The following is a 26,873-nucleotide window of genomic DNA, read 5'->3' on the forward strand; positions in this document are numbered from 1 at the left end:
GTAAAGTGGCACTATTTTTAGCAGCACTTTACTGTCGTTTTAACGGTGCTATTCGGCCGCTAGCAGGGCGCTTTTAACCCCTGCTAGTGGCCAAAAAAAAGTTAAAACCACCGGCAAAAGCACCGCTGATTTCAATGGGCAGGGGCACTTTAGGAGAGGTGAATTCACCGCTCCTACAGCGCCTCAAAGATGCGGCTGGCAGGACTTTTTTTACCGTCCTGCCAGCGCACTGCTCCAGTGTAAAAGCCCTCAGGCTTTCACACTGGAGAGAATGGAGGCGCTCTTTCATGGTGCTTTTCAGGTGCTATTTTTAACGTTATAGAGCAGTATAAAAGGCGTCTTAAAAACACAGATTTCATTAAAATAATACCTTGTGATTTTACTGTGAAGATCAGTGTTAAAGAACTTTCAATTATAGGGTGACAATGTTATTTTCCTGTCTCCAAGTTAGTTGCACTTATGGGCTGTCATGGGGGTCCAATGGAGATTGCAATTGGCTATTTTAGCATACATTACACAGGCTTGGTCCACTGCCCTTAGCATCAGGCAACCTGCTCTGAGAAATGCTATGCAACTATTGCTAGAATGCATCCATATAGAGAGGATGTGACTGCAAAGAGGCTTCAGAAAATCGGCAACACTGATATCTAGTAATGGATGAATAAAATGTGCATAGTGGGATCTTCCCTGACCCAAGCCCCTGACATAGTCCAGTGTGATAGAATGCATAGGGAGAATCAATAGTTTGATATCATACTGGGAAGATCTATGACCTCTGGTTGAGTTGGGGTAATTTAGGAGTATTGCAAGATTATCTGTTTTAACGAATCTCATAGCACACATTGCACTATTAAATAAAAATAGTACATTTTATTTCCTCTTTTTAATGAACAAAATATGAAGTTATAGTATTATTATTATCTTCTTTTAATATAATATAACATATACCACTAAGTAAAACCTGTGTTCATATACCTGTGAATCCAGGATCAAAACAGCCTAAAGAATAGGCTTTTCAAACTAACAAAGGTAACAGTAGGCTCCTTGTGATGCCTGCTCTTTGGAAGGACTTTTACTTTTAAGTTTTAAAATGTTTGACATGTTCACTTTAACAAGCTAGCACAAAGAGCCCACAACAATGTAAAAATGGAGAAGCCCATAACAAGCACTTTGCACATGGCTCTTAATAAATAAGGTCATTTGTGATGTTTTCTACCATGGCGGCAATCTAGTAAAAGTGTCAAGTGCTCTGCAGCCAGTACGGGATGAACAAAAAAAAAACAAATTTTCTCAACTAACTGTCTATGAGAACTGGTTTACAAAGGTGTTTTGATGTTGGCTTGTTTAGGCAGCAGTTTATTATAACGCTAACCGTTTTTAGTGAGCTCCGATGTTTAGGGTACTTCACAAGTGGACATTAAACAGCAGTAACAATAATGTAAGTAACTAATTATAAAGCTTGCTGCAGTTGGCAGAAAGCAGTAGCTGATTAGTCACATCTAATGAAATAAAAAGCAGATGTTTTCTTGGGAACTGCTTAACTACATGTTTCTGTGCTGGAAATACAACCGCTACTGCAGTCGCTTCTGTCATAGTCATTAACTGGTAGCTTCTAATAGGACATTCTGCTGTTCCTGTGGATACAGTAACCTTTGTGTACTGTCTCATTTTCCGATCGCTTGGGCAGACACTTGACACTCTTTACCTCTGCCAGCAGTAAATTGCAAGGTTGTTTAAATGCTGAGACAATGCAACCTATCAGGGCCCACACAAGAGTGAAGTGTTTAAAAATGTAAGTAGCATAATGAGCTAAAATAAATTTCTATGTGGGTTATAGATTCTTTTTTTATCTTTGGATTTAATGTATACTGGAGAATAATTTCTCTGTTTGTAATGGTAAAATGGTGCAGCATGTGGCTTGGTTTTCTAGTGCATGCCGATCGTACTGTCTTCCTTCTCCTGTAATTGTACCTAGGAGAATAGAGCAGCATGTATTAATGTCATGGTGGTTATAATAGGGCAGAGAGAGAAGCAAGAGTGAGAAAGCAGTAGGAATGGATGGGAAGGGAAAGGATCTCGTAGAGACAATTGCACATTTCAGGTCTTGCGATTTCTGACAGATTTAGAATGACCCACCAGCCGAGTGACAGGTTTTAAAAGACAACATAATTATTAGTGTGCTGCATTGCCGAGACCTTATTCTATCCATTCCATCTGGCATCAAGTGACTAGCTTTTTCATAGTAATGACATCCTTTGTATAGATTCAGTTTTGTTTGGTTTAACTTGTCAGCCTGTCATTGACAACATGACTAGAAACTGAGTTTCATTAAAAGCTTGTGAAGGTCTGGAATCCTTCACACAAATTTACAGAAAGTGTTATCAACTGTCAATATACAATTGAATTACTATATTATAGTATGACATTTCCTAATAAACAAGGCTGATTGAAGGCTCTTTATAATTAAAAATACTATATTCTGTATAATAATGATATTCTGATAGCTGTGTGCATTTAATACACGTAAAAACATGAAAATATATATATATATATATATATACATATATACTTATTGATTGATTGATTTATTAATTATATATATATTTCTTCGAACTTAACACTGTCAATATACAATTGAATTACTATATTATAGTATGACATTTCCCAATAAGCAAGGCTGATAGAAGGCTCTTCATGATTAAAAAGATTATATTCTGTATAATAAACGTGACAGTGACAAAATAAAAAATATTATATTCTGTATAATAATGATATTCTGATAGGTGTGTGCATTTATACAAAAAAAAACATAAACACACACACATATATATATATATATATATATTTATTTATCATATATATTTTTTCCAACTCCTCTACATAACTATATTTATATTTTTCATTGACATAAAGAAACGTGACAGTGACAGAATTAAAAATATTATATATTCTGCATAATAATGATATTCTGATAGCTGTGTGCATTTAATACATGTAAATAAATAAATAAACATATATATATATATATATATATATATATATATATATATATATATATATATATATTTATTTATGTTATATATATTTATTTATATTTATCATATATGTATATATATATATATATATATATATATATATATATATATATATATATATATATATATATATATATATATATATATATATATATATATATATATATATATGTCTGCCTATTTTATATATATATATGTATATATTTTCCAACTCTACATAACTCTATTTATATTTTTCCTTGACATAAAGATGTGCAGCAAACGTGACAGTGACATGAATAGCGACCAAGTATAGCAGTACCATGGATGCTGATCAAGGTCACCTTTTGTTCACATGGTTTATATATAAATAAAAGGAATATACTGTGTGTATATATATATATATATATATATATATATATATATATATATATATATATATATTGTTTATTGCTCCAGCACTTAAGAATCTCTTGATAGTTGATCGTTTGACCTAACCAATTGTCACTGTTACTTTTGCTGCGCAGCTTTGTTTCCTTATAGTTGTGGAGGAAAAAATAAATAAAGACATGGTAAATAAAATAAGGTATGAATACACTTAATGTTATTATTCCATATCATATAATAACCACATACAGTTATCAAATTACATTTTTTATATTACAGTGGTGCTTTGATCAGAGAAACGTGACTATGATCAGCAAAGTGTAGTAGCACTTAAAAATCAATCAGCGATAAACTATTGCAGTATTCCGTCCCCCCTCAAAAAAAGAGCACTTGGACCCCCCCGTAGTTAAAGCAGCATGCTTCTGTGTTGTGTGTCAGTGCCCACGTAAATCAATTTCAGCAGTTCTTCAGCCACACATTTTGCGACAGGTTGGCTTTAAAATGATGTTTTATTAGTTGCTATGGGTTACTGCACTTTGGACAGTACTTTTTGCCTCATTAACTAAACTCGCTGCATGTTCCTGGTATTCAGGTTCTGTGTAGATCTAACAGGATAAGATGCTACAATGTTTACGCAGACAGGTAAAGAAATCTGCAGTGTTGTCTGTGCCAATTATAGTTCACGAAGATCAACAGCTGTTCTGCTTTGCAGTTGTATGTTGTTGTCTTTTAACATCGGTGCATTGATTGACGCTTGTTATACTGTTATTTTTAATGATCAAGAGGACCAGATGTGTATCATAGTGATGTTCCTTTGTATATAGTTGCTTGTTAAGAAAGGTGAGCAAATATTCAAGACCTAAGGCACATTGCTAAGGAGAATTCATAACAGTCTGTTCAAAATAATCCATGATTAATAATTACATAACACAAAGGGAAGTAATAAGCTATGAAGGGATACTTTCTTCTTTAATTAACAGTATAAAGTTAATTTACAACTTATTTATTTATTGGTTATTAAGATATCCCAAGATGACTGCTTGTTTTCCTTTAATAAGCTCAGTTGTCACACTTTTCTTCTATACATCGCTTTGCAATGAACATGATAGTCATCCTCAGTGAGAAATGTCACTAGCACACCATGGGTCTCCGAAATTGGGTTCAAAGCTTTATTTAGCAATCAGATCACAGCAACAGCAACGTTTCAGAGCCATGCAGGACCCCTTTATCAGGCATGTGACCACATGGTCACATGCCTGCAAAATGTGTTCTGAATGGCTCAGAAAAGCTGCTGTTTACTGTAACAGCGTCATCCCCGAATAAAGCTTAGGACCCAATTTTGGAGACCCATGGTGTGTGGTGGCATTTCTCACTCTCATTGTACATGATTCCAGCCACTTCAGCACCCACTTATACATACAGCCACTTCCACAGGAATTTGTGCGTTGGGAATAGTGCGTTGGAATGTTTGTCATCCATGACGCATGGATTGCCAACACTTCCTACATCCTGACTTTAAAGAGGAAGGATCTCCATATTTTAGTCACCTGATCAGTCTCAGTGTTTAGATTAAAAAAATAAAAAGATGTCAAAAGCAGTAAGCCAATCACACGAGTAAGAAAATGTCATGTGTGAGAACGATGTAGAGAGAATATCCATATTCTCATAGAAGCAAAAAAGATCATTTGTACTATATTATTTTCCAGTTCCTTTCTATGACCCCATCCAAAAATGCTGACCTGTGGTCCCTTGTTTCTGCTCTAGGTCCTGCTCAATTTGCGCCACTTCCCCCATCTTCCCGGTTGTGAAGGCGGGTAGGAAATACAGTGGATAGGCTCTTGTTATTGTCAGATTCCTAGAAGGAGGGAGCAGGGGAATGGCCTCCAAGTGCTGTGTCTATGGATGCAAAAAGCACCATCTAGGAGCGTGCAAATGCAAGTGTCTCCTTAGCAGCTGGTTAGATAGGGAGTCATCCACAAACAGGCAGGGGAGGTCTGAATCTTGGGGTAGAAGGAGAACAGGGATAATTTTTTGGGGGAAAAATTCAGAACAAGGGACAGTACATACAAATTCTTATCGACAAATTATTTTTGTTAATAACAAACATGTCGTACTCACCTGTTCTTTGCAATTGTTTTGTACAAAGCAGCCCCGATCCTCCTCGTCTGGGGTCCCCCACCTGCACTCTGGGTTCCTCCTCTTCTCAGTGTGACACCATAGGAAGCCGCTTCCTATGTTGACACACATGCAGGCTCGATCCTGAGCCACGCTCTGTGTGCCCATTGACACAAACAGTGTGGCTTGGCCCTACCCCATACTCCTTTGTCACTGGATTTGATTGAAAGCACCGGTTGCCAATGGTTCCTACTGCTGCCACTGAGTCCAGTTAGAGGGAGAGAGAGGGAGCAGGCACAGCGCTGGATCGAGATTAGAATCAGGTAAGTATTTGAGGGGCTGGGAGGAGCTGACAATGGAAGGTTTTGTACCCTAATGCAGAAAATGCATTAAGGTTAAAAACCTTCAGCCTTTACAACCACTTTAATGGAAAGTGTCTGTTGTGCTGGTGTTGACTATCCAGATTGAAATCTGAAGTCTTTACCCTTGCAACTGTAATCTTTTAGTGCCAAGGGCGATTAATATGAACATTGGACCTGCCATAGATACTTGTTAATAGTTAGTTATGCACATTCTTTCAACCCTCCTCCTATATTCATAGAATACGTACTATAGCTTTGATGAACAAAAAACGCTCAACAAATGGAGGAGATGGACCTTTCTTTCATCTGCCTATTTTCTATTTAACAGCCCAACCTATATTTTTGGTATTGCCATAGGGGAAAATACCTCACTGCTCCCATCTGAGTACCTTTTCCATGAAGACTGGTAGGCCCACAGTTGCTTTATGAACCCTTAATGAACAAATGAGTTATGACATAGAAATTGGAGTGTGAATTTAACTCCTGATGGGACATTTGAATTAAAATGAATGACACTATGAATGACAGCAAAATAAACTGGCATTTATTTTACTGTTTCTGTACACTGTGGAATAAGGAGGATTTAGGCCTCGTACACACGATAGGTTAATCAGAGGAAAACGGTCTGAAGGACCGTTTTCATCGGTCAAAACCGATCGTGTGTGGGCCCCATAGGTTATTTAACCTTCGGTTAAAAAAAAGACAACTTGCTTTAAAATGTAACCGATGGATTCCTAACCGATGGGAAAAAAACGATCGTTAGTAGGCACGTCCATCGGTTAAAAATCCATGCATGCTCAGAATCAAGTCGACGCATGCTTGGAAGCATTGAACTTCGTTTTTTTTCATCACGTCGTTGTGTTTTACGTCACCGCGTTCTGACACGATCGGTTTTTTAACTGATGGTGTGTAGGCACGACGGACCATCAGTCAGCTTCATAGGTTAACCTAGGACAACGGTCCTTCAGACCTCTGGTTAACCTATCGTGTGTACGAGGCTTAAGTCACATTCAACTAGATTTTTTCTGTAAAGTTGAGATTTGTTTTAGCTTGTTCAAGCTTATTCAAGCCAAGTCTACAATTCTAATGGGTGTCATAAACATACCTCAGCATTTACATCCAAATAAGATGTTAATTGTCTGAAAACAGGATAGGAAGTATGAAAGTTATTCTAATTACATAATCCCATCCTTTGGTATCAGGTTTGTGTTGGTGTTAATCATTTGATTTGCATTGCTGAAGGTATGAATTGCTGTCACATTCCAACACACATAAAACTGCAATGCAATGCAATACAATGTGGCAGACATATATGAGTCACAGCAGTGGCTGAACAGAATTACAATGTTTGACAAGTAAAACAGGCAAAGTGAAGTTCCAACCTAATCTGCATTCTGGCTTCAATTGTTGCCGATCGCATTCCCCATTCATGTTTGGATAGTTAACATTTTTTTCTAATTGTACCTTTTTTAGAGGGTAAAGGCTTTGCTTCCGTCCATCCTCTCCGCAGCAAAGTATTTCATTTCCCCTTTCCCATTGGCTCCTGGTATAGTAGTGTCATCAATCCCAGGAGTCAATGGGCATGCCCTGGAAATGATTCAATGCTAGGCGGAGGTAGGTGCCATTTTTGACTGGGAAACTCAGTCTTTTGTTTGAATTGGTCAGCAACCTGCTATATACATAGTGGGCCATGAGTCATTCCCAGCTGCACCTAATTCTGGAAGAGACTACCAGAGGCTTCAGATGCCAAAAATTAGGATGGTTGCTTGCTGAATCTGGAGTGAAAAGCGAGTCAATGCTGTATCCTGGCCTAGGCCAACAAGGCCCAGGCCTAGGGCAGCACTTTGCAGGGGGGCAGCACGGAAAGAGTTCCCGCTGGCTTGCGCTACACTGTTAGTATAATGCAAGCTGCTTCTAATTTTGACTGTCTTATCATCCTGGACCACAAACCTTTCTCACTGTGCTATATGTTTTCTGCTGCACCATTGGCATGGTTATATCTTCTTAGTCCTCTCCATAAAATTATCAGAAATTTGTGCTTAAAGTAGAATTATAGGCAACACTTTATTTTTTATTTTGGATAGAGTAAGGGAGGGTTATAGCCTTCCTTACTTTTACCATCCCTGTCCCATTGCAGAGATTTCCCTTCACTTCCTGCCCCATAGCCAAACAGGAAGTGAGAGGAAATCTATGCAAATTAGGGGGAATCCATTGCCCCCCCCCAACCCAGGCCTTAAGAACTAGTGTCTTCACTCAAAAATGTAAAGGTGTGTCTTAAACAGAAAGAGGTGTGGCCTTGACAGGAAGAGATGGATCATATTTAAATTAGGGGTGCATGAGTTAAGTCAGGCCCAGGGCAGCACAAAACCTAAATACACTACTGAAGTGAGTCCTAATACCTGTATAAATACAGGTAACTTTGTCATATGCAGCTAGATTCTACTTGCCTTGTCTGCATAACTCATGTAACAAGTCCACCATACCTTACAGATTTTTCTACACAAATAGTAGATCTCTCAAAGTCATTATTTGTTTGGACTTAGGCACAGTACCTAGACCCCATGTGGACATGTTATCTTAGCTGCCAAGTGGCTCAGCCTTGGTGAAGAGGTTGCTTAGGAACTGCTTATTTTCACAGTACAAAGGGAGGGGGAAAAGGGGGCAAGCCTATTCCCCCCCCCCCCCCCCCGTATTCTGGAAGGTGGGCTATTTGGTGAGGCTCTGATTCTGTTGTCACAAGAGTTATGTTGGCAATGCAAGTAAGCACTGGCAACTTTGATTACATTTAATCAATTATCTTAATCTAATACTAATTACACTACAACAGAATTGCCAAAGAAGTTCACTGATTTGATCAGGAACAAGGTTGTTTTGCATCAAAACCCAGCACAGCTTTCCTACTTTCCTTCAAAGTGGCACTTGTTTAGTGTGTGATCAAAAGCAAAAAAAAAAAACACATTAAAACTTAGTTTCTGTGCTGCCAAACTAAATGCATCTCGAAAAGTTTGTGCAAAAAATGATTGTGAAATAAAATATATAACAAAACCTAGAAACTGCAACTCTACAAGGAAATCTGTACTATAATAAAACTTAAAGGATAAGTTCACTTTTGGGAACATATTCTACTCATTTTTAGGGTGGAACATGTAACATGTTCCCACTCCCGCAGTCACTCCCTGATCCGCTGTCTCTAGTGACAGCAAGCTGGAGAACTTCTCCCAAAACTCGTCACTATTTAAAAAAAATGTTCTGCCCGCCCAGTCACATAATTTATTCACAGAGTTCTGTGAATGGGTTAACTATAACTACCTTCCTTCTATGCGGCTGTGGTCTTGTAGTTCTCAATTAATTACCAGAGTGCTGTTGAGCCTTCTAGGTAGTATATTGTCTCTTCCTGTCAGTGTGTAACCACCTGCCCGTAAAAGGTATGAGCAAACAGATACATTGAAGTCTGCAGGAGTTCTGCATGGCACCTGTGATCAAGGGGTGTAATGCTTTCCAGGCTCCTAGTAAAAAAATAATAATCAATGCACATTGTTTTACCTGCAAAAAGATGTGCATTTACTGTATATATTTTTTGACCATTAACCAAAATAATGTTAAAAACACACAAATTAAAATAGTGTAAAACAATAGATGAACAAAGTCCAAAGGATCAACAAGACTATTTAATCTGACCCATTTCTTCCTATTCATTTCCAAACAGTTAAAAGTCCTTTGAAATCCTTGTAAAACTCCATAATAAAAAATGTGTTTTCTTAAACTAAGGTGTCCAAACCAGCAGAAGAAAACTCTCACCTATTAAAGAAAGGATATAGCACTTAATTAGGCAGTGTAGCTCAAATCCTTCTCAGCTACCTTTGATTTTAATACAGGCAATAAACCTTTCAACATGGGTCAGTGGTACAGCTCAAAGAAAGGAAGACGAATCACCTCCACATAGCATAACTCTTTTATTCGGCAAACACAAACACCTGAATCAATCCCCTTACACAGCACTAGCAATATGAGGATTAACAGACAGTGTTCTCACACCTCAGAATCATTATGTGGTATGTGCTGTAGCTTGGCCAGATGTGTTGCACTGAACCACCAATCAAGATTTTGTTAAAGCGTGTCTTCATTGAACACACCCTTAAACATTGTGCTGGGGGAATCCATAGTATAATTACTTCAAAAAAAGCTAATTGGAGTCAGTAGTTTGCTTATCTGGAGCACAATTAATAAAATGAGCTTGGAGGCGTGGTTTAGAGTTATTTTGATTGAAAAAAGACACTCAAGCATTTTAAGATCCTCAGTGAGGTAAAGACGGACTCACAAGCAACAGCTAAAGTCTTAAAGACATAACTGGAACTGACAAACATCCCTGTTCAGGAGTCTACCATATGTAAATATTTGAACAGGTAGTGTGTCCATGGCAGGACACCATAGAGGAAGCCACCACACTCCAAAAATGCAATACTGCATGCCTGAAGTTTGCCAAAGAGCACCTTGACAAACTGCTATGCTACTGGGAAAATGTTTTTTGGACTGATGAAACAAGCATTAAATTGCTTGGGAAGAACACTGGGCACCATTTACACACATCAAAACAATATTCCAACAGTAAAGTATAGTGGAGCGAACATTACGATTTGGGCTTGCTTCACTGCCTCATGACCTGGACTACTTGTGATTTTCAAGGGGAAAATGAATTCCCAAGTTTACAAAAATATCCTACAGAATATTATTAGGGTGGGCGTGCGCCAGCTGAAGCGTAGTAGAAGTTGGGTGATGCAGCAAGACAATGACCCTAAGTATTGAATTAAATCCACCACACACTGGCTACAGTCCAGACCTTAATCCCATAGAGATGCTATGTAATAGCTTCAAGAGAGCCGGTCACAACACACATCCTTTAAATGTGTCTGTGTATGAGCTGAAGCAATTTTTGTAAAGAGGAATGACCAAAAGTTGTTTGTTTAAAGTCATTGCTCAAAGAAGGTTCGACCAGCTATTAACACTGAGTGTTCACTTACCAACGCTGTAAATGTTTAATGAGTGTGTTCAATAAAGGCATGAGAAATTAGAATTGTTTGTGTGTTATCAGCTTAAGCACATTTTGTTTTCTATTGTTTTGACTTGGATTAGGATCAGATAAAATTTTATGGGAAATTAATGCAGATACACAGTTAATTCCAAGGGTTTTACATAAATACTGTGTATATATATATATATAGATAGATAGATAGATAGATAGATAGATAGATAGATAGATAGATAGATAGATAGATAGATAGACTGTTTATAGCATATATCCTTAAAAAAAATTGTCAGTTATGCCTTGTACACACGATCGGAATTTCCGTTGGGATAAACTCTGACTGATTTTTCCGACGGAATTCCGTTCAAGCTGTCTTGCATACACACTGTGACACCAAATTTCGACCGTCAAGAACGCGGTGACGTACAACACTACTACGAGCCGAGAAAAGTGAAGTTCAATGCTTCCGAGCATGTGTCGACTTGATTCTGAGCATGCGTGTTTTTTTCTCCGTCTGAGTTCCATACAGACGAACGAAATTTCCAATATAAATTTTTTACGTCGGAAAAAAAGAGAACATGCTCTCTTTCTAAGTCCGTCGGAATTTCCGAAGGAAAAACTCTGATGGGGCACATACACGGCCAAAATTTCCGATGAAAAAATTCCGTCTGTCTTTTTTCATCAGAAATTCAGATCGTTTGTACAAGGCATAAGTCATTACATGCAGTCCCGGAGTTACAAACACAATTGGGACTGTAGGTTTGTTCAGTGGAATTTGTGTGTAAGTCGGAACACTGCATTTTTAAGTGTAACTTCCGCCTGGGATCTTCTGCCCATGTAATACTGCAGTGTGGTATGTGTCTGGCACTGCAAGATAGCTGCTCGGAGGTATCCAGGACCAGCGTGGAGCACAAACGGCCGGCATTGAGGTCCGTTCGTAAGTAAATCGGTGTTCATAACTCGGGGACTGCCTGTAGTTATCCTTCTCATTGCTCCTTCAAAACCCACTGATTTCATCCTCTTCAATACCTTGTTAGCTTATCCATCCTCTTTTTGAATTATGCAGTAAAACATATTACATGATTTTAGGGAGCCCTACAAACCACAATGGCTTCTCAGGAGTCTTCCATAGATGTCTTCTAAATCTCAAGTCAAGCTTTTTAGGGGGTGGAGGAGGGTGTTATGGTGTGTGTGCTTATAAAACAACATAATGCAGATAGGTAGATAGATAGATAGATAGATAGATAGATAGATAGATAGATAGATAGATAGATAAATAGATAGATAGATAGATAGATAGATAGATAGATAGATAGATAGATAGATAGATAGATAGATAGATAGATAGATAGATAGATAGATAGATAGATAGATAGATATGTTATTGCTGCCTTTTTAACACTGATTTTTCCTTTTGGCGTAGACCAGACAATTTCAGTTTTTATGTGTGTAAGTAACAGTTTTTCCTAGTATGAAGTGTTAAATGCTTTTTTTTCATTCAGTGTGTTCCCAAAGGATCTTCAAGTGGCAAGGCACATTTTAGATAGCTTTACTGTTTGTTTAACTGTGCAGTTTTAAGTACAGTAATGTCAAATTATAATTTCTGTTGAATTTTCTTGCAGATATCCGTTGAGAGCAAGAGACCTAGAAATGGGACAGCAAGAAGATTGATGCTGTATATAGTGGAAGAAATAACCCAGTTTGGGAATTAAAAGGGAAACTTCAGTCGTGTGTGCTTTTTGCTCACATCTCTGTTTCTGAAAAATGAGGACTTTCAGATGCTTTTTACTGCTTGTGTTTTGGGTAAGCCAGCTTCAAAAAAGCTGTACAACTCCACTGCCGGATAGGACTATTGCCACCACCACCACCACCACCACCACCACCACAGAGCCACTGCTAGAGGAGCAGGAACCTGGCCAAGGCAATGACATGGAAAAGAGCCGGTCTAAGAGAAGCTGGATGTGGAATCAGTTTTTTCTTCTTGAAGAATATACAGGATCGGATTACCAGTACGTTGGCAAGGTATTGCTTGTTTCATATTTACAATTTCAAGAGCTGTAAGCAAATGTAAAATTCTCAATTTATTCCATTTGTTTACAGTATGTAAATAATCGACAACAATATTAATATTATTATTATTATTATTTTTTAGCTCTGTGTTTAATTACCTCTTTCTTCATCTTAAACTTCCAATACCTTTTGCTCACCAGCTAAAATATTGTATCAGGCTGACAATTGGAATGCCCCGAGTTTGCTGTTAAAGGATGAGAATAGACATAGCACCATAGACACATTTTATTTGTACACTAAAGTTTCATATCTGCCTTGCTACTCTGTATATAAAAAATGTATGTCTTACAAATAAGCATTTGATACAGGGTACATACAGTATACTATACAAGATTCACAGAGCAATATGTTTTTATAATAGAGAAGACAGCAGGAGCTGTTTTCCTATTGCTAGAGGAGGGAATGGTTTACTTCTCTGACTCATTCAGTTATGTACACATTATAGTTTGAGCTGTCCAGCTATTTGTTTTTCAACAGAGGAACCAAAGAGTGTCTTATTCCTCGTACACACAACCGTTTTTTCCGACGGGAAAGCTGCTATGAGAGCTTTTTGTCGGGAATCCGTATGCTCCATCGCAGTTTTTCCGACTGGAAAACTGCCGGAGAAAAAAAAGGATCAGGATCTCTTTTTTCCTGTCAGGCCCAAAATCCGAGCGGGAAAACCATTTGTCTGTATGGTTTTCCGACGGGCAGAAAACCGTGCATGCTTAGAATCAAGTATGAGACGGGAGCGATCTATCTGGTAAAACTAGTGTTCATAATGGCGATAGCACATTCGTCACGCTGCAAATTATTGCATCATTTAATGCAGCACATTTTTTTCTTCTTTATAATGCTACAATAATGAACTTGTTTTGCTGCTGATATTCACACAGAGTTCTAACAAACTTGTTTATTTATTATTTCTCGTGATCTTATGAATATTTATTTGTTTTTTTTCTAAGCTAGATCTCCATAAGAATGTTTTTTTTTTTTAAAGCGCAAAAAAATAGCACTGACCCCTTATTGGTATTTGTAGCCTTTCTTGAAGTAATGTTGTGGTCCTTGGGCAGGCAGCTTCTACACCCCAGAGGATTACCACAATTTTCTTTGGATTGTAGAGTAATGTAATGTAATTTATTTAATGTATTTAAAATGTGAATTAAAGTGCCACACCACTGCTAAAAGGTTTAGATGCCATTTTATTCCAGTAAGCACATTTACACTTGCTTTGGCTTCAACACACATTAAAGCGCCTAACGCTTCAACATGCTTTTTTTTAAGTGTTTTTGATGCTACAGTGGTGCTTTGATGAAGCTTCAGTGGTACTTCAATGAAGCTTTGGTGATGCTTCTGTGAAGTGTAGGTGATGCTTCCGAGATGCTCTTTTGAAGCTTTGTTGAAGCTTGACAGATGCCCTACCTGCATACCTGCATTTTCTCCAAAACAAAGCAAAGCTAAAGATCAATTAAAGCATCTTAAAAGCTGCAGGTGCTTCAAGTGAGCTTCAAGCGAGCTTTGTGATACAGTTCTATGGAGGCTTTGAAGCACCACTAAAGCAACATGGGGTATAATTTTTGAAGTGAAGCTGAAGCAAAGCAAAGCAAATGCAAGGTGTAAAGAAGATTGTAAGCTAACCATTTTATTTAGTGACAGGAGCTTTGACTGGCATTCAGAGAGCTTTAAGAAAGCCTGTTTGAACCCATGTTTTGAAGCAAGTGTAAACTAGCCCTAAGGTTTCAAAGGACTATCAAAAGAGTAGCCACCACATTTTAGGGGTCCAAAGATGCTCCCTTTATCAGGACTGGAAAGAAATAAGGATATCACCATATCAATACAATATCAATATAGTGTGCCCTAATTATTTTCTAATTTCCACATTTGTTTGAAGTGTTACCCAGTTATTAATTTTATACTGTACATCCATTGCTTTTGGCTATTGGGGATTTGGTTTTAACCATAATCCCAATGGGGGGGGGGGGGATTGTACTGATATTGAACAATTATGTACAATGATATTGGTTTTAGCTATTGCCCCCCCCCTTTAACCTTCACTGGAATAATGTCATATCTGGACCTTTTCAACAGATGTGTGCCACTTCCATTCACTTTGTTTTAGCCATACAAAGGTTCTGACCCTACCCAGTTTAAATGTAAAATATTATATAAAAATGATGTTGCAGTCTTTGTCCCCCTAGCTGAATAGATTTCCCTTTACTTTTGTCCCAATAAGAGGAAATCTATACAATGGGTGTCACGACCACTCTAAAAAACTTGCTCAGTCCAAAAAACCCTTTACAAATAGGGGAGGCCTGGCAATCTAACACACAATTCTGTGTATAGTAAACACTCCTCAAGCAGCTACATGATGACCCTCATAGGGTAAAGTACACTAAAAGTGATTAAAGTATCGGGGCACTTTTATAAATATCAATACACGTAGGCCCCTTTCACACTGGGCGGATCAGTAATGAGCCGCCTCAGTATGCTCCGTATGCTCAGCGAGGATCGCTCTGTTGATCCCTGCTGAGCCGGCGGATGACAGGGCAGGGCCCGCACACTGTGCAGGGATCGCCCTGCCTTTTCTCTGCTCTCCCCTATGGGGGGATCGGATGAACACGGACCGTCTGTACGTGTTTAACCGATCCGGAGACGGAAGGAAAAATAGGGTGTTCTTCCGTCTGCAGAATCGGATCATTGCGGAGGCGGACGAGATGTTCATCCGCTGACACCCGCAATCTCATAGGGACCAATATATGTCCCTTTTGAAAAAGCGGACATACGGCCTGCAGGTGTGAAAGGGGCCTTAGATCTGGAAAGTGTAAATTGCTTATCTTTGTAGGTGGTTTTGAAAACACAAAGTTGTTATTACTGTGAACAGGCTTGAATTTGAATGCATTCATAGTGATCTTCATTCGCTAGAGAATACGAGGATATACAGTGTAGTTACATCTGACAGCGAAGACATATCCACAGGAAAGGACAGAATATACATTGTAACTCCTCAATAGGAAGCGATATGTGCTCTAAAAATGCTTTCTTTCTATGCAAATACACTCAGGAAAATTCACTCTTATTTTTCTGAGTAAACCAAGGTTCACACTGGGCTGCAGGAGCGAAGCTGAACTCAGGCCTTGTACACACGACCGAGTTTCTCGGCAAAAACCAGCAAGAAACTTGCTGTTTTTATTTTTTGCCGAGGAAACCGGTCGTGTGTAAATTTTTCGACGAGTAAACTGTCGAGGAACTCGTCGAGCCAAAAAGAGAGCATGTTCTCTCAAGGCCTAACAAGGAACTCGTTGAGCAAAACAATGTGTTTCGCCCGTCGAGTTCCTCGGTCGTGTGTACGAGGCCTCACATGATTTCACTCCCACTCGGCCGCCATTACAGAGACATCTGTGCAGTTTCTTGTGGGCTGAAATCGTAAAAAGTAGTACAGAAACACATTTTTTAAATCAGTGCAGCACCACAGACGCGGCGTCGCACCAATTAGGATGGTGTCATTGCCGGCACATGCCGCCTATTTGACATTTTAAATCGCATTTCAAATCACACCAGTGTGAACCAGGGCTAAAGAAGATATTGTATGGGGGCAATGAAAGAGTCAAGTGTACTTTAACCACTTAAGGACCAAACCTATTTCTGACACTTGTTGCTTGCACATTAAAATCAGTATTTTTTGCTAGAAAATTACTTAGAACCCGCAAACATTATACAGGCGGTCCCCAGGTTACAAACAAGACAGGGACTGTAGGCTTGTTCTTAAGTTGAATCTGTTTGTAAGTTGGAACGGGTACATTTTATAAGTGTAGCTCCAGCTAAAAAATCTATTTTTAAGCTTTCTGGATAGCATAGGGAAGGGTTATCATACCTGTAACATTTGTTTTGCTGTCTGTGCCCTGTTTAGAAGATTTCACCTCACTTTCTGTCCCAATGACAATTGGATTTGGAAAATTTGGGGTTATTAGGGTAACAAGGTGATAAAGCATCAGTGGAGACACCTTTTTCCCATATTAACTCTAACGCATACACACGACCATTTTTAATGTCCTAGGAAAAACAATCTTTTGCTCAATGTGATTCTTGTCAAGCCTGCCTTGCATACACACGAAAAAAAGGCTCTAGCAAAGCGCAGTGACGTACAACACGTGCGACGGCACTATAAAGGGGAAGTTCCATTCAGTTGGCGCCACCCTTTGGGCTGCTTTTGCTGATTTTGTGTTAGTAAAAGTTTGGTGAGAGACGATTCGCACTTTTCAGTCTTCATTCTTTTCAGTCTGTTACAGAGTGACGAATGTGCTATCTCCATTACAAATGCTAGTTTTACCAGAACGAGTGCTCCCGTCTCATAACTTGCTTCTGAGCATGCGCGTTTTTTCCCGTCGTTAAAGCCTAGACACGACCGTTTTTCATGACATGAAAAACGACAACGTGAAAAATGACGAGAAAAATTAGAGCATGTTCTAAATTTTTAATGCCCATTTTTCACGTTGAGAAAAATGCTCTGGAGCCTACACACGATAGTTTTTAACCACTTCCCGACCTCCTCATGTACATATACGTCAGCAGAATGGCACGGACAGGCACATGTACATACCTGTACGTCCTCTGCTAGACGTGGGTGGGGGGTCCGATCGGGACCCCCCCCGGTACATGCGGAGGTCGGGTCCGCTCGGGGAGCGATCCGGGACGACGGCGCGGCTATTTGTTTTTAGCCGCTCCGTCGCGATCGCTCCCCGGAGCTGAAGAACGGGGAGAGCCGTGTGTAAACACGGCTTCCCCGTGCTTCACTGTGGCGGCGCATCGATCGGGTGATCCCCTTTATAGGGGAGATCCGATCGATGATGTCATTCCTACAGCCACACCCCCCTACACTAGTAAACACACACACAGTGATCCCTAAATGTTACAGCGCCCCCTGTGTTTAACTCAACCCAAACTGCAACTGTCATTTTCACAATAAAGAATGCAATTTAAATGCATTTTTTGCTGTGAAAATGACAATGGTCCCAAAAATGTGTCAAAATTGTCCGAAGTGTCCGCCATAATGTCGCAGTCACGAAAAAAATCGCTGATCGCCGCCATTAGTAGTAAAAAAAATAAAATAAATAAAAATGCAAAAAAACTATCCCCTATTTTGTAAATGCTATAAATTTTGCGCAAACCAACCGATAAACGATTATTGCGATTTTTTTTACCAAAAATAGGTAGAAGAATACGTATCGGCCTAAAATGAGGAAAAAAAAATTATATATGTTTTTGGGGGATATTTATTACAGCAAAAAGTAAAAAATATTGCATTTTTTTCAAAATTGTCGCTCTATTTTTGTTTATAGCGCAAAAAAATAAAACCGCAGAGGTGATCAAATACCACCAAAAGAAAGCTCTATTTGTGGGGAAAAAAGGACGCCAATTTTGTTTGGGAGCCACGTCGCACGACCGCGCATTTGTCTGTTAAAGCGACGCAGTCCCGAACTGTAAAAACCCCTTTGGTCTTTAGGCAGCAATATGGTCCGGGGCTTAAGTGGTTAATGACCATTTAATTCATGAAAAATGGTTGTGTGTACGCGGCATTACAGGAGAGAATTTCCCTTCCTAGGGGTAGATTTCCTCTCAACTACTTGTTGTCTCCCTTCGTTTGTAAATAGGAGTTGTTTGTAAGTCGGATGTTTGTAAGTAGGGGACTGCCTGTATATATTTTTTTTAGAAAAGACTCTGGAGAATAAAATGGTGGTCATTGCAATATTTTATGTCACACAGTATTTGTGCAGCAGCCTTTCAAACGCAATTTTTTGGGGAATAAATACACTTCACTGAATTAAAGAAAACATTTTTTTTTTATATATTGTGAAAGATGACGTTATGGTGAGTAAAAAGATACCTAACATGCTATGATTTGCGCACACTCGTGAAATGTTGACAAACTACAGTACTTAAAAATCTTCATAGGCGATGCTTTAAAAATGTTAATGGTTACCAGTCTAGAATTACAGAGGAGGTAATTTACTAGAATTATTGCTCTCACTCTGACGATCGCGGCAATACTTGTGATTTGAACACCGTTTACATTTTCGGGCACGACTTACATATGCGTTTTCTTTGGTGTGCCAGCATGTTGGGATGGGGGTTCTTTAAAAAATATATACCGGTATATTTTTTCTTATTCTTTTTTTATTTTATTTTTACAATGTCCCTTTTAAAAAAAAAAAAATCGAATCACTTTTATTACTTTCACAAGAAATGTAAACATCCCTTGTGGCAGTAATAGCAGTGACAGGTACTCTTTATGCAGTTGCTCCAGAGCTTAGTAAATGAGGTAAGGCTTCACTTTACAAAGAATACCCAATCAAATGCAAGGGACATTTTTTTGTATGCATTTTTGCTTGCACATGGTTGGATGATTGAGGTCAGCAGAGCTTCTGCTCATTTACTAAGCTCTTGGAGCAATTGCACTTACATAGTACAGTCTATTTGCCTTTAGTAAATCCATCCCACTGTTTCCTTAATGCTTGTAAGTGTATGTCAGATAGACATGTGCGATTTGGTTCGTAACAAATAGATTTTTGTACAAATTTGTTAGTATTCGTACATTCGGATCAATTCGGACATCCGAATAGCTGAAAGAACCGAAATACGAAAATTAGGAATAAGCAAAAAAACAAACATGCGAAAATACGAACTTACGAATGGACAAACTTACGAAAATACGAAACACTGAAACAGTAAAAGAACAAAAATGACATCTTTAACGAATGATTTGCATTTCCGTATATTTTCAATCCTTTTTCTGTTCATAATTTCGTACGTTTGTATTTTCATGCGTATGTTCGTAAATTTGTTTCTTTGTCTGTTCGTAATTCTGTTCTCAAATCGTTCTTTCGAATAGGCAGTGTAGTGAGTGATGTATCTTACTTAATATCTTAGCCAATCAGCTTATCCCTTTTGGGTCTGAGTCACAATGCATTCCTGAATCTTTTTAGATTCAGTTGAGGAGAAGTCAGGTCTTGTGACTGAGGCAGTGGACTGGGAGTAAGTACAGGACTTATTAGAAATCGAGGATTATCATTCTTTATTTCCTGCAATTGTAATTTTGTATGCTTTTGTGGGACAGTGTGTGCACTGAACACCCTCTCAGAATGGCGTACAGGGGCGGAGGCTATAGCCGCGTGTTGAAAACGAAACTAAAATACGAGATTGCGAATGACCGCAATGTATTTACGAAAGTACGAATCCATTTGATCCATTTGGTAGTAGACACGAATCAACGAAAACAAAACAATGTTACGAATCAACGGAAAAGGCAATCTCACAAAAGTAACAATTACCAAATTACGAGTAGTGTACGAAATTACGAATCTTTACGAATCTACTAAAACGAGACGAAACAAAACAAATGTTTTTGTTGTGCACATGTCCAATGTCAGACTTTCTCCAGGTTGGGAGCAGACAGAAGGGATGAGGTATGCACAGAGATAACTATAGTCTCTCCTAATAATATATTTCTGTGAAAAGAACAGAATCTGCCCCCAATCACTGAGTGAGTGACTTGTGTAAGGAAATATGTTTTGCCATCCCTGATACATGGCTCACAAATCAAGAATGTTCCTCTAACCAATTATACAAATGTTTGCGGCTAATCAGTTCTTCTCTTCCTTCTCTGACAGTTTGCCAGTATTTCGGCTGCAGGTGTTGTATAGCACTGTGTGAAAATGAGGCTTTTGTAAGATGAGCATATTATTAAAAAGGGAAATTGTGTTCTGTTTTAGGCTGTGCGTAATAGGCAGATTTTGTTCTGCTAAGCAGATTCCCAATAAAACTGAATTATTCATTGAAGTCAATCTCTGCAATCTTTTAGAAAGGTGAATTACTCAAAAATGGGCGACCTCTAAACCTACTGCAAACAGCAAAACACATAGCACTGTAAAGAAAGCACATTGAAGGATATCGACGGTTACAATTAAGTATTCCTGATGGTAGTACGTACAGTATTTCAGACATGTATTTGTAGACTATGTGTTACAGTGATTGCATGCTCACCACATAGTTATGTATTACCCTTTTCTGTATTCATTGGGAGATATTTATCAGTAAAAAACTTAGCAACATAATTAGAGGAAAATTAGTCTGCCTCTCATTTAGTCTATTAAGTCTATGTATCCGTTTTGCTGTGTATTTGCAACCATGTGTGCCTGGAACCCCATACAGTCAACTGCAACAAATTTATACATGGCCATGCTAGATTTATCCCTGTAGATCAGAAAGATTTTCAGAGACTCAAGCCTCGTACAAACGTTGTTTTTCCTGACCAGATTCTTGGCAAGAATCTCTTGTTGCCCGAGTGTACACACACTCCTTTCAAAATAACCGCGGTTCTTTTGAAAGGCAAGAACGAGGTGACGTCATCGCGTATGACGAGCATGCGCTCGTCACATTCGATGTCGTCGCCGCCATCTTGCTTCACCCTACCTATGCAGTGGAAGCTACCGCGCATCCGTCAAACTCATTTCGTGCATGCACGGGTTTCCACAGTGACAGGAAAGTGTACAGACACTCGGGTTTGTCGTTGGGAAACAGGCCGACAAGAATCTCAACGAGAAAATAGAGAGCAGGATCTCTATTTTTCTTGTTGAGATTCTGGGAACATTTCCAGACGAGAAACCTGAAAGCCTCGTACACAGGCTTCACAAGTAAGTGGTCAGTGGTAGGTTTTATTTTGTTGCAGTGCAGCAGAGGAAGGAATTGATTCATTCAGCTTTAACCTTGCAGTACATTTTTCGGCAGTCTGTCCAACTGCCCCATTTAGCATTAACTTGATGTGTGACACAATTAATAATGCCACATGCTGTATATGTCCATGGAATATGAAGGGAGTAGAACAATTTTAACAAAGTATTTCTTCTGAAAATTGTCCTCCATTTTCTGTCATAGATGAGTACATTTTAATTTCCATAGAGGGGGCAGAACAGAAGCTATTTCCTTTCAGACACCCTGTCTCATATTGCAACCTCAGGAGGGGGAGGAGTCATCGATCTGACTCATTCATTTGTTTGTCCAGATTGGAAAGTTTAACTATCAAGCTTTGTAGAGAATATATTTTTCTTTTATAGGAGGTGAAAAGAAATGAAAAAAATAAAGGGGAGCCAAGTGCTCCATTTAAAGAAGTTATAAACTAAAAAACAAAAATGTATTAGATTGAATCTTACCTACCGATCATTAGATGTGGTGGCGTTTTCCAATCAACTTTCACCTGGGGATCTGGCCAGTAACACACCTCCTGCATTAGTTATACACAATCCTAGAGGAATGAGCACACCCGACAGCAACATTGTCAGTCTTGAACGTGGGGGAGTGTAAGAGTTAAATGTATTGGCAGATTTGGAACTACTAACAAATTCCAGCTCACACTTTATAATCAGTTACAACAACCATTTTTTTCCTTATATGATAAAGATTTTACGTGAATAATAAAATCATTTTAATCACCCCCACCAGTGTTAGGTGGTTTCTCTGAGGCCTCGTACACACGACCGAGTTTCTTGGCAAAAACCAGCAAGAAACTTGCTGTTTTTTTTTTTTTGACAAGGAAACCGGTCGTGTGTACACTTTTTGACGAGGAGACTGTCGAGGATCTCGTCGAGCCCAAAAGAGAGCAAGTCTTCTTTTTCCTCGATGGGAATGGAGAAATTTGGCTCGCCGAGATCCTCGACAGCCTAACAAGGAACTCGACAAGCATAACGATGTGTTTCGCCCGTCGAGTTCCTCGGTCGTGTGTACGAGGCTTCATACATGTATGATACACTGATACATTCTGCTGGAGTGTTTGTGCGGTGAAAAATAACAGAACCGCTGGCTGGATCACTAAATGAAAATAGAACAAGAAACTCATAGACAGAAAACAAATACAGCCATCACATCTAAGAATTGGTAAGCTGCAATATAATAAATGAAAGTCCCGCATTTCCCTTTCTTTCCCTTCCTCTTAATATAAGCAATATAATAAATGTTTGCTTTTGGGTTTAATACTGCTTTAATGGCTGCATTTGAAAATACAAATCATTTATATACGACATTTCATATTTACCTAAGAAAAGGAAATATATTTAAATATTTACATATATATTTTAGTACTGACTATAGTAAAGAATGAACATACGTATGTACAAAACCATTATACCGTATATTCACTTTATGAAAACAAACTTTTTATTTATTTATTTATTTATTTATTTTTTAGTGTTTATGTTAAACATTTAGCCCTGTGCAGAGAAAAAAAATTGAATTATCCTGCACAATTGAATCCAGTTTGTTAAAAAATCCCAATGTGTGCATGCAAACAATGTAAACTGTAGGAAATTATTTAAATAATTACAGAAAACATCGTATTTTTCTTGTTCAGCATTGTTGCAAATAAGAATTACAACCAGCATAAAAAAATAATTGAACCATAAAATTTCCTTCTACAGATTTCAAGGTTGATGTGCTGTATGATTTTTAATCTCTGTGTAAAGTATTTTATTTTATTGCACTGTATTTGTGAAATAGCTTTCTTCACTTTCACGTTCTTTACTTCATATTTCGATGCAATGGGACTTTATTACCTTTTCAGCATCCCCGATCCATACTGGTAGAAGGCTTTTTAAAGGCACGTATTTAAAGCAGAAGTGGAAATTTCAGTAGGTAACTAATGCATACCCAAACCTGAATATGACTGCGTTACTATAATGATAATTCTTTGCAATTTGACCTACCTCAATAGCTGGCTATATGCTGCATGTGGGGCACATTATAGGAGGAAGACTATATTTATGACAACTGTCAAAGCAATTATTAGTTGCTGCCTCTGGCTCATCCATCAGTGTTTAAGTACATTAGGGTCATATTTTAAGACTTAGTTCAAGGGGTGGTGTTGTGTCTGACTAAGTTAGTAGTAGAAAAAGTAATATATAGACAACTGTTTAAATGTAGATTGGCTTATTTTATTGTTGGCTCTATATTGAGTTAAAGGGGTTGTAAAGGTTTGTTTTTTATTTTCTAAATAGGTTCCTTTAAGCTAGTGCATTGTTGGATCACTTACCTTTTCCTTTGATTTACCTTCTAAATTTTTTTTTTCTTTGTCTGAATTTCTCACTTCATGTTTCTCCTCAGTAAGCTTGCCTCCATCATCGTTCTGGCTGGGAGTTAGCCAGGGGGCAATCACGCTGACTAACCCCTAGCCAGAATGGCTCGGATGATGGGGGCAAGCTTACTGAGGAGAAACAGGAAGTGAGAAATTCAGAAAAAGAAAAAAAAAACATTTAGAAGTGAAATTGAAGGAAAAGGTAAGTGATCCAACAATGCACTAGCTTAAAGGAACCTATTTAGAAAATAAAAAACAAACCTTTACAACCCCTTTAAATTGAATTTCATTTTAATTTTCTGTAATAAAAACCAAATTTGAATTTATTTCACAAAGCAACATTTAACCTTCTTTAACAGGGTGATTCTAGCTAGTCACTGGTTGCATAAATCTTGAAGGTTCTTTTAAAGCTGCCCAGCCTACCTACATGGTGTAATCATTTGTCATTGTAGCTGTGGACAGTGTCGTAATAAATGGTAAATGCATTCCAAGGAGACAGTACAGGAATATCATCTTACAGCAATATGCTCTTTTGGTCATTGAGACATGGTTTATGGCTTAAAATCACATCAGTTTGGATGCAATAAGTAATACAAACTAACAGAAGAATGAACATATTCCACTGGGGTTTTACATAACCCCATCACTAAACATTTTATATCCCTTTGAGACAAACTTACATTTAAACATCACTTACAATCACCACATAATCCCCTCCTATCCTCCTTAAAAACCCTGCTTTTTATCCCGCATGGATCTCCCCCAAATCATTTAAGGTTTGGACATTCTTTAGAAATCCTGAGGCTTCGCGAATTTGTCTCTCCTAAGTACTTTCTTCCCTTCCCAACTCTCTGTGAGATCTATGGCATACCAAACTCGGAACTGTTCAGGTACCTCCAAATCAAAAACTTTTTTTACAACTTTTATAAACATAGACACTCCCTTGACCCAACTTTCCAACTTCAAATCTATATGTAAGAAACACCCTTATTCCATAGGAATGATTTCATCCCTCTACACTCAACTTTTAGTTAATCCTGACTTGGAAAAACCAACCTACGTCTGGAGATGTGAGGAGGACCTGGGGTCGAACCTTTAAAATTGCGGATTGGTCTGGGATCAGATCGTAACTAAATCACCCTCACCTAACATTCTGGCGGTGGAAGCCAATTACAAAGTCTTAACCTGTTGGTACCTTGTACCAGCCAGAGTGGCCAAATATGCACTCACTCACTCTGCTCTTTGTTTTCGTGGCTGCTCGGAATTAGGTATGCATCTACATATTTAGTGGACCTGTCCGATAACCCATACATGTGTGATTTGAACACCGTTTACATTTGCAGGCATGACTTACGTATGCATTTTCTTTGGTGTGCAAGCACGTGGAGACGTAAAAGACCCCAAAATTCAAAACACCAAAATCAGTGTTTTTGCATACTAACTTTTTTTAAATTGGTGCCATTGGCAGTCCAATAAACCAGAAGTTACGTTGTGAGGTCGCTTCTGTTTTTTTTTTTACATTTAAACAGCTGTCTGTATACTTACTTTTTCTGCTAACTTAGTCAGACACAACACCACCCCTTGAACTAAGTCTTAAAATATGACCCCAATGCACTTAAAACTTTGTTCAGAACTCCGGCCAGTCAGCGAACGTGACGACTGGTCCCTCTGGACTCCTGGTGGGACGGGAGACCCGGGGCGAAGCGACGAAAGCGACCGGAGGGGGGAAGAATGTGTCCTCCCACGCCCTTGTGATAGCGGCCGCTGAGCTGCATCAGTTGTTATCACTACAAAGCCGACCGCCAGCTCTAACAAATGGTAGTGGGGTGAAGCCTGTAGATGCAGGCCTCACCCCAGTACAACAACAGTACAACAACTTCCTCAAAGTGATGTACAGGTACATTGATTTGCAGGAAGTGGTTTAAAGGTAGCTTCGGACATTTGTTAACTCTCATTCTTTTTTTTTACAGCTGTTTTAGTACATTGTCTATCTTAAAAACCTTTCAGTGTTTCCTTCTCCTAGCCTGAGTGCACAAGGTTTTAAATCATATGTACCTTGACCTCTTTTCTTGTTCCATATATCCTACTGGTGAGGTGTCTCTAGCCTCTACCAGTCATGTGTGCTTTGTATAGGGTACTACCCCAGTCCTGCCTACTACCCCAACGCTGTCTCAAGAACCAAGAATGGGGAAGCCTTAGGTGCTGAAACACAGATATGAATCTAATAAGGCATAAAATGCACTCCACCGAGAGAGGTCTGGAGCACTTATAGAGTCACACAGCTAACCACCAGTTATCTAGCTTGTAAACTTCCTCTGGCAGCTGTGTATGGCAGGTAAATGTAGGATGAATACATTCCCAGAGCACATCTGATTCTAGTTATGCAAATTTTGTTGTACTTTCTTCTTTTGGACAGTATGGACAGAATAGCAAAATACAGTATTATTGGAATTATTCAATTCAACTGATTCAACAGTTAAAAGTTAAAAACTGTGGAGGATGAGTTAATGGAGAAAATATAAATTCCATTTGTTCGGTAGAGTTGGGTACAGTCTACTAAGTGGAACGACAAAGTACCTTCTGTACATAAAATCTACATAATTTTAAACCTACCAGAATAATGTAAATTACCTCATATAATACAGATTGATGGTGTTAGTACGTGGGCAGATAGATGGATAGATGGACAGCTGAAGCTGCCGTCTGTTGTCTTTTTTTGCACTGTGAAAGTTATCTATGTTAAACTGTTAGCGCACCTACGTGTAATCTAGTCCTGAGAAGAGTACTGCAGAAAGTTTTATAAATCA

General features: G+C 38.6%; 1 protein-coding gene across 2 annotated transcripts in view; it reads left to right on the forward strand.

Annotated features, from left to right (window-relative positions):
* Positions 1 to 26,873, forward strand: part of LOC120940617 (cadherin-6-like) — a 516,101-nt gene that overhangs the window by 194,830 nt on the left and 294,398 nt on the right. For both annotated transcript variants that reach the window (XM_040353572.1, XM_040353571.1), the window contains one exon: positions 12,524 to 12,923. In XM_040353572.1, coding sequence (XP_040209506.1) covers positions 12,666 to 12,923 — 258 coding nt within the window. In that variant the 5' untranslated portion in view covers positions 12,524 to 12,665. The remainder of the gene's footprint in view (positions 1 to 12,523; positions 12,924 to 26,873) is intronic.

Source organism: Rana temporaria, chromosome 5 (genome assembly GCF_905171775.1).
Source record: "Rana temporaria chromosome 5, aRanTem1.1, whole genome shotgun sequence".
NCBI lineage: Eukaryota > Metazoa > Chordata > Amphibia > Anura > Ranidae > Rana > Rana temporaria.